The sequence below is a fragment of the Alosa pseudoharengus genome, unplaced genomic scaffold, assembly GCF_046254945.1.
Source record: "Alosa pseudoharengus isolate Yale_2024_CS ecotype anadromous, Long Island Sound unplaced genomic scaffold, YU_APseudo_1.1 YU_APseudo_1.1_scf_19, whole genome shotgun sequence".
NCBI classification, from domain to species: Eukaryota; Metazoa; Chordata; class Actinopteri; order Clupeiformes; family Clupeidae; genus Alosa; species Alosa pseudoharengus.
Window position 1 is genome coordinate 18,006,696 of NW_027468657.1, and position 8,993 is coordinate 18,015,688.

The following is an 8,993-nucleotide window of genomic DNA, read 5'->3' on the forward strand; positions in this document are numbered from 1 at the left end:
GTGTCAATGAGGCCCATCTGATGAAAGAGATGACTACAGCCAAGGTGACAGATAGCAGCAAAGAGAATGCCACAGATGAAGAAAGAGATGCAGAGAAAGCCAGACGGAGATAGAGAGGGATACAGAAAAGGATGTTGAAAAAAGCGAGATAGAGAGGCAGAAAGAGAGAGAGAGAGAGAGAGAAATTCATGAGCGGCTCCTTCCATCTATGTCTCAATGTGTCATATCACAGGGTTCTTCAATCCATCATGAGTTTGTAAAGCTTTTAAGAGGAGCAGGAAATTCTTCACTTTGATTCAAGAGGCTACAGAGCTGCAGGGCTACCAGTGATGCACACGTGAATTCATCTGAATCTCAATCTCAATTTATTTCAAAAACAAAAATAGAATAAAAAATTATTTGGGCAGGTCCATTCTTAACTGACAACACAGGGCCATCATCAGTTATGTTTTATCAGTCAAATGAAAGTACAACAAAACAAACCCAAACAACTGTACACAGTGACAGTGTACACTCAGTGAAGAGTAAAGACAAGAAACTAAAAAGTAGGGGTGTGCACGGAGAGTCGAATAACATGTTAATCATTCAATACTATAATACACAAAACCAAAAAAAGAAAACTTAAGCAGATTCTAGCACCAATTTTGCCAACATTTGCCAAAATATGGAAGATAAGAACATAACTCCATGCCAATCATTTTACAGTCATTGTGTGTATCAAACATCATACACACAGTACAAATTCACTTCACAAATTCAATTATCTTATTTACTGGGCCGTATGTTCCAAACTAATTACTGTCTGCAATCCATGGATGACCTCACTTGCAACTGAGTCTTAGAGACGTTACAGTCTAGCATTCATCATTGTCATATTGTCATAACAAAAGATGGTCAAAATGGCCTGATGGATTGAAAAGTACCTGGACAAAGTGCCTAAGGGTCAAGAACCTCAAGGTGTCGTTTAATGGCGATGGTTGTACAAAGAGGACAAGCCTTTTGCAAACAAAGCCCTGGATGATTGATAGGTTGTGAACACAGGACACCTACTCAGTGTTTTTGACGTCTTGACCTTGAGTCTGTTAGTGGTAGTCGTGGCCATGAGGAGAAACACAGCCCTGACTGATAGATAGGGTAGAGACATGTAACACACACACAGAGTGCTCTTGACCCTCAGGGTCACAAGTTCAGCCTGTGAGGTCAAAGGTCGCTCAGCGCCGGATGGCGGCACGCAGCTTGGCGGAGCGTCCTCGCGGGTTTTCCTCCAGCTCCTCCCTGGACGGCGTCAGCACCTTCCTCCTCAGACTCACCCACCCTGCACTGCCCACACCACCATCATCATCATCATCATCCTCCTCATCTTCATCCTCGTCCTGCTCCTCCTCCTGTCGGGCCCTTAGTGCTCGTCTGGCCCGCTGCCGGCTGGACATCCTGGGCGGCGCGGCGAGATCCTCCCCCCTCAGGAAGCGCTTGACCAGCCGGTCCTCCAGCGAGTGGAAGGTGAGCACACACAGGCGCCCCCCAGAGGGCCGGAGGTGTAACTGCGCTGCCTGCAGAGCCGCGTGCAGCTCGTTCAGCTCATCGTTGACGAACACCCGCAGCGCCTGGAAGGTCTTGGTGGCCACGTGGGAGGGCCTCTGCAGACGGTCACGCCGGGCGTACAGTGCACAGGGCGGCATCGCTCCTGGGGCAGGACAGGAAGTGACATCACACACGGGCTTTTACTACAAATATTACAATTACGTGGGCTACATAGCAACACTACAACACTACATGGTATCACAATAGACTGTTAATATGATAATGTGCTATATAGATTACGTGACTTCTACTTCTGAATGTTTAATTTTACTTGATTTTACTTGACATTTACTTAATAATGAGTGCTTTAGCACCATTTAATTAATACTTCATCAATAAACGTGTAATTAATCCTCAAATGTTATGAACATGTTATAACCTCCTCTTTAGACAACATGTACTGTTGGGAAAGTGTGAGGTGAAGTTGGTCATTTATCACAGTGGCTACATATGCTCATCAATGTAGTGTGCTGTATACTACATCTGGAGTCACAGGGGAGATAGGCTTTGAACATGTAGAAATGTAGGTTGCTTATACCCCACAAGGGATTACAGTGATTCTGAAATCATGTACATTTATCCATCTACCCACAAGTCTATTTCTTCCAGTGTTTATACCAGTTACTTAGAAAAAGATCAAACTTCAAATATTAGGTGCTTTGACTCTTTGGATGATTATTATTATTAATACTGGCAAAGGAGCAATAAGTATTGTGGTAGTCATATTAGTAGCAGTGCTAGCTGTACTGTGTGTGTGTGTGTGTGAGAGAGAGAGAGAGAGAGAGTGTGTGCATGCGTGTTCATGTGTATCTGCCTGCATGAATAAAGCTTCCGGCAATAAGATCACGAAGAAGGTACAGGCATCACCAAATAAAAATAAAAACACAGCCACCAGTTCAAAGTGGCATGTCCTTTGGCATCGGGAGAGACGAGGCGCAAAAAGCTCCTGGTGCAAATGGACCGGCACCAATCATCCAAAAAGGTTTCTGAAGGAGGAGGGACACCCCCCCCCCCTCCAAACACAAAAGACGACAACAGGCCTTTGATGAAGAACCACAACACTTCAGACCACACCTGTTGGATATGCCAACTCCAGTTTAAACACGAAGGCTGACCATATAGCAGGAAATGTTTCACCTACAAGATGCCAATTGAGCATGAGTGCCTTTCAGTGGGATTACTGATTATTCTTAGTTTCCACTAGCCTTTGGTCAAAAAAGAGACTACAATAGTCTTAAGACACAGAGTGAGGCCAAACCACTATAAATATCCATGCCGAGTTCAAAGCTTTGGGCGAACGTAAAAAAAGAAAAAAAAGGAAGCACTCTGTTGTGTCTCAGCATTCTGCTGTCCTATGTGTTCTAAGCTTCATGTGTTCTTACCAAACCAGAGTGGTGACAGAAAAACCACATGCCTGTGTATGTGTGTGAGCTGTTCTAGACATCAGTGCGGTTCTGGAGAGGTTCTTCTCCGGATCTAAAGGCATGAGCCCGACAGGGGTTTCCCCTCGTCCTCTGTGATGGTCTCAGACACCAGATGCACCGGAGGAGTCGGCGCTTGTTTACTTTTTCATTTGCCCGACGCTTTAATCCAGAGCAACTTAATTATTACAAGGGCCAGTGGGTGGCTTTTGGCCAGTCTGTCTTTCCTTTCTTTTTAAGTTTGTTTTTAAGTAGTTCTTTTAGTAGGTTGTTATTTGTTATTTGCTGTCTTTCCCTTCTTTCAATATTTGTATCGTCTCGTATGTTCTATCTTTGTTTTATCCTTCCTTCTGCAGACGAGCGCTGTATGGCGCTGTGGGCATTCTGCAGGTTATGTTGTGTGTGTGTGTGCGTGTGTGTGTGTGTGTGTGTGTGTGTGTGTGTGTGTGTGTAGGTTTTGTTGAGAGGCTAATCCAATACAGAGAGGGCCCCCTCAGGACCTGGCCTCAGAAGCCCAGTTTCAAACGCACCAAATCACAGAGCTGGCAGAGACGGCTTGGGCCGGTGTGACTGGGAATCATATTTTTCATCTTATTGAAGTGTGTGTATTTTGTTTGTGTGTGTGTGTGTGTGTGTGTGTGTAAGAGAGAAGGAGGGAGAGAGATCAAGAAAGAGAGTGAAAGAATCGTGTTATTTTATCAGCCATGTGCGTCAGTGGGCTATTGTGCTAAAATAGTGTGTGTGTGTGTGTGTGTGTGTTCAGCATGTGAGCATGTGAGGAGATGTTCGGTTGTTCATTCAAGTGGGCACTATATCTGTCATACACTCTCTCTCTCTCTCTCTTTCTCTCTCTCTCTCTCTCTCTCTCTCTCTCTCTCTCTCTCTCTCTCTCTCTCTCTCTCTCTCTCTCTCTCTCTCTCTCTCTCTCTCTCTCTCTCTCTCTCTCTCTCTCTCTCTCTCTCTCTATATATATATATATATATATATATATATATATATATATATATATATATATATATATATCACACACAATGGTTAAAGTGGGATTTGTCAGGTGAGGGAACTCTCAAATCCAGTGTGCAACATGGAGTAATGACTTGACAAGAATTGCTAGTGTCTTGGTCACCTCTGTGGCTACTCTCACAACCAGTGAAAATAGCTCCCATATGGATCTGCATCAGGGGTGTCACTAAGACCTAACTGCACTGGGGCACAGGCCCCCCTTGGGGGGTCTGGGGACATGCTCCCCCGTAAGAAAATGTTCAGAGCTATATTTTAACGTATAAATGCGTGTATAAAATAGTGTACATTTCAGCACTAGATAAGCTACTAATCTTGGTCATTGTAATGGTCATCTATACATGCTATAACTTCAAAGAAAAGCATATGTCTTACGTTAGTCTATATATTTTGTGTCTCATGATTTTTCCCTTCATATTTTTTTGCATTAATGTTCACTAGGAAGCATGCCAGTAGAAATATATATTCATATGTGTTGGATTGTCTGGAATCTGGCAATATAAGAACCATGATGGGATATATTATCGCTAAGTAATTTACATTTGGAGACCATGTAGAACTTTGTTTCAATTCCAAAACCGGATTACTTGGGAACCACTTATTGTAGAGGCATGCTAAATATCCTCGTTTTCAGACTTAATGTTTCTGTTACTAACTGCCCTTAATGTGCCATGTGTGCCACCGACTTAGTACTCCTACAGTAGGCTGTGGCAGCAGCATCCTCCGTCCTCTGACCATAAGCCATAGTCTCAGTATATTGGGACCTATATGGATGCTCAGTATGATGTTAAATGAGGGGTTTATTTGTCACAGGAGTGGGAAGGTCAGGCAGGTCTGGCTGCAGCTGTGTAAAGCTACTACCTGGTACTGGCCAAAGAGACAAGCCGACTCTATAGAGCTACTGCTGAGCTCCCTTTATCAACACTACTATATATAACAGCTATGTTCTAGGGAAGGGAGTGAGACATAGAGAGAGATAGAGAGAGAGAGAGAGAGAGAGAGAGAGAGAGAGCAAAAGAAAGAGGGGGAGAAAAAAAATAATGGAGAGCGCAGGACATAGACACAACATGAAGGAGAAAGCGAGGGATATAGAGAGGGAGACAGAAAGAAAGACAAAGGGAGCAGGAAAGGAAGGAAATGGCAGAGGAAGGGATGGACGGAGAAGACGGAGGGAGGGATAGAAGGAGAAGGCGGAGGGAGGGATAGAAGGAGAAGGCGGAGGGAGGGATGGACGGAGAAGGCGGAGGGAGGGATGGACGGAGAAGACGGAGGGAGGGATAGAAGGAGAAGGCGGAGGGAGGGATAGAAGGAGAAGGCGGAGGGAGGGATAGAAGGAGAAGGTGGAGGGAGAGTGCGCTGCACGGTTTGGCCGCAGGAGTGAGTCACCATGCGATCAATAAGAGCACGGCCCTGGCCAGACCTCTCCCTCCTGCCTCTCATTCATCTTTTAAACCAGCCAATGGAGGGAAGAGAGAGAGAGAAGAGGGGGGAACGAAAGAGAGGAGAAGCAAGAGAGAGAGAGAGAGAGGGAGAGAGAGAGAAGAGGGGGGAGAGAAAGAGAGGAGAAGCGAGAGAGAGAGAGAAGAGGGGGGACAGAAAGAGAGGAGAAGAGAGAGAGAGAGAGAGGGAGAGAGGAGAAGAGAGAGAGAGAAAGGGGGGAGAGAGAAAACAGAGGACAAGGGAGTCATTAGTGGGGTCAGGGTAGGAGTCACGTTCTGTCATTGTCATGTTCTTGTCATGTTCCTGTCATGTTCTTTTGATCGAATGTCTCTCATGTTAGACTTAGTACACGGATGTGTTCTCATTTAACTTCACGCAATTCTGATGGACTATCACTCTGGAGCGTTCGGTGTGTGTGTGTGTGTGTGTGTGTGTGTGTGTGTGTGTGAATGAGACTAAAAAATAGTCTAAGGGTCATACTGATCAATTCCAGCAGAGTGTATAATAGGGCATCGTTTACTGTACTTTAATTCCATGTTTACGTCTTTAATCCTTTTATGACTTTCATTTATTGCAACTGGATTACCCAGGGCTGGAATACAGTAACCATATGAGAATCCATATTACTCACCTGTTTTACTCTTTGACTCTCTCTCTCACACACACACACACACACACACACACACACACACACACACACACACACACACACACACACACACACACACACACACACACACACACACACACACACACACACACACACACACACACACACACACACACACACACACACACACACACACACACACACACACACGCTCCAGTGGTGGTCTGGGCAGATCGACCGTCTCTAATTAAGGCCGTGGGTTTATTGATTAAATGACACAGATGCTGTAGTGCTCGTATGGCATCTCTGTAATAGGACAGCCTGTGTATGTGTGTGTGTGTGTGTGTGTGTGTGTATGTGTGTGTGTGTGTGTGTGTGTAGAGATGGCTCCAAATGCTATACATGGAAAGCCTGAGACATACTGCAGGAGAGGCAGGATGTGTTTGTGTGTGTGTGTGTGTGTGTGTGTGTGTGTGTGTGTGTGTGTGTGTGTGTGTGTGTGTGTGTGTGTGTGTGAGTGAGTGAGTGTGTGTGAGAGAGAAAGAGAGAGAGAGTGTGAAGCAGAAAAGAAAATACAATTTCTGTACATGGATGGGGTGAAAACACTGTATTGATCATTTTACGTTATTTTGTGTCCATTGTGCATGTGTGTAAGTGTACAGTATGGATGTATTCCTAATGTTTGCTATGTGACTATGTCTGTGTTTGGGTGATGTAGTAGACCAGGGGTCTCCAACCTTTTTGGGAATGAGGGCTACCTGGAGGACCCGAAATCATATGGAGGGTTACTGATTTGAAACAAACAGACCCTCACCCCTTTTTTGCGAGGGTAATCTCCTAAATAATAGGCCTATGTGATTTGTTACAAATAATAAATAATATATAATACAAATAAATAATCAATAATATTATAATACAAATAAATAATCAATACTATTATAATACAAATAAATAATCAATAATATTATTATACTATTATGTAGGCCTATAAGCCTTTATATATTAAGCCACTGTATTTTTGTCTGATTCTCTAATACTTCAATATTAATATGCAACACTACCAAAATTTTTGTTCAGTTTGTTCATTTAAAAGTTTTCATGGGAAATCTAATCTATTTTTTTTAAAGCAATCTTTTCGTGCAATTAATAATTTAGGTTACAGTTTTTAGCATTACCCACCATTAAGAATTCAGAGGTTGTTTAAGGTCTGTTTTCAGTGGACAATTCGGTTTTAACATTTCAATAGCAACCACCAACACCACCCAAATGTATGAAGATGCCTTTTATAGTTATTGCACATCTGAAATCTCTCCATGATCTGAAAAAAAGGTTTTGTTTTTCGCCAAGTAATGCACAGTCCTATTGCATGGCATGCATGCCACAAGATTTTCAGCACTATTGCTACCAGCACCAGTAGCCTACGGAGGAGAAAATGAGCACATGAGCTAAAGCAATTGCTTTTCAGTCCTTGAACAATCATACACAAACCGTATGGGACGAACACGGAATGGCCACAGAACTTTCGCAAAGATATGCTTCCATTGGCTACACCAGACGAGCAAGCCTTTTTTTTTCTTTTACTATATGCGTGCGAGCAGCGTGTACGCGCTCCGCTTCCGTTGTTGTTTAAAGAATAAATGGGAAAGAGGTTCGGAGTCAAACGCTACAATTTAACCCAGCTAATTTGTAAGGTATTATCAATATCAAGTTAGTGTTATAGATGTATGGCTACATAAATTCTTAAAATGGTACTGGTCTACAACTAAATTAAAACTTCACAATGGAGGATGTTTTTAGAGTGTGATCTGCAGGCGACTTGTTGGCTATCCGCAGGCATCTTGTTGGAGACCCCTGTACATTATCTTCGCTTTGACATGTGATGGACAGCTTAGACCAGGGGTGGGTAAACGTTTTGGCTCAAGGGCCACATTGGGTTTTGAAAATTGGCCGGCGAGCCGCACAACACCCCCCCAATGACACACACATAAAAAAGTACATTTTTTATAGCCTATCATTAAGTATCAAAAGTATTTGTTTTAAAATATTATTTGCTTAAAGATTACTGCTAATTTGATGCTGTTTAACAAAATGTATAAATTGTGCACTGTCGCTTTAAGATCAATTCACGCTTATTTCTCAATGATCTTTTGCCCACTCCGCTATGGCTAGTGCTGTACCTATGGCTGTGCCCTCTCACAGTTTTTAAATGGTCAGTAGTGGGAACTGTTGTTGCCTTCATGATTTCCTTTTAAAAGTTTCTTATAAGAAGGAGATATCAATTATCAACAATGACAAGCCAGCTGGAACCTGCCGCTCTCTCTCCCTCTCGTGAGCTCAGGCGCGTTTCCAATTAAATGGATCGCATAAAATTCACGTTAGATCTGCTGCAAAGGAGACTTAGGAACTAAGAGTAGGCCTATCATCTCTATTTAACATGATGTTTTGACATTGTAAACTTCTCTAAGGAGAGTGAAAAGCAGTTTGCAGTAAAGCTAACCAACGTTGTCTCTAACGCAGGGAAAAAATAGCGAGCAGCCTGATAACCAAATTAAATGCTCGGCGGGCCGGATAAAAAAGTGCTTGGCGGGCCAGTTCCGGCGATCCACGGGCGGCAGTTTGCCCACCCCTGGCTTAGACTGTTTGTGTGTGTGTGTGTGTGTGTGTGTATGTGTGCATGTGTGTATGTGTGCATGTGTGTGCGTGCGTGCGTGCGTGAGTGTGTGTGTGTGTGTGTGTGTGTGTGTGTGTGTGTGTGTGTGTGTGTGTGTGTGTGTGTGTGTGTGTGTGTGTGTGTGTGTGTGTGTGTGTGTGTGTGTGTGTGTGTGTGTGTGTGTGTGTGTGCAGGTGAATCTGAGGGTGGGGGATGAGGAACTATGAGACAAAATTAGGAGGATGAAAAGAGAAGAAAAGAAAAGAAGAGA

At 43.6% G+C, this 8,993-nt stretch overlaps 1 protein-coding gene across 1 annotated transcript in view; it reads right to left on the reverse strand.

The window, feature by feature from the left end:
- Positions 1–354: 354 nt before the first annotated feature.
- mettl15 (methyltransferase 15, mitochondrial 12S rRNA N4-cytidine) overlaps positions 355–8,993 on the reverse strand; it is a 104,431-nt gene continuing 95,792 nt past the window's right edge. The window contains exon 6 of the mRNA XM_076292888.1: positions 355–1,684. Within this exon, the coding sequence (XP_076149003.1) occupies positions 1,212–1,684 (473 nt within the window). The 3' untranslated portion in view covers positions 355–1,211. The remainder of the gene's footprint in view (positions 1,685–8,993) is intronic.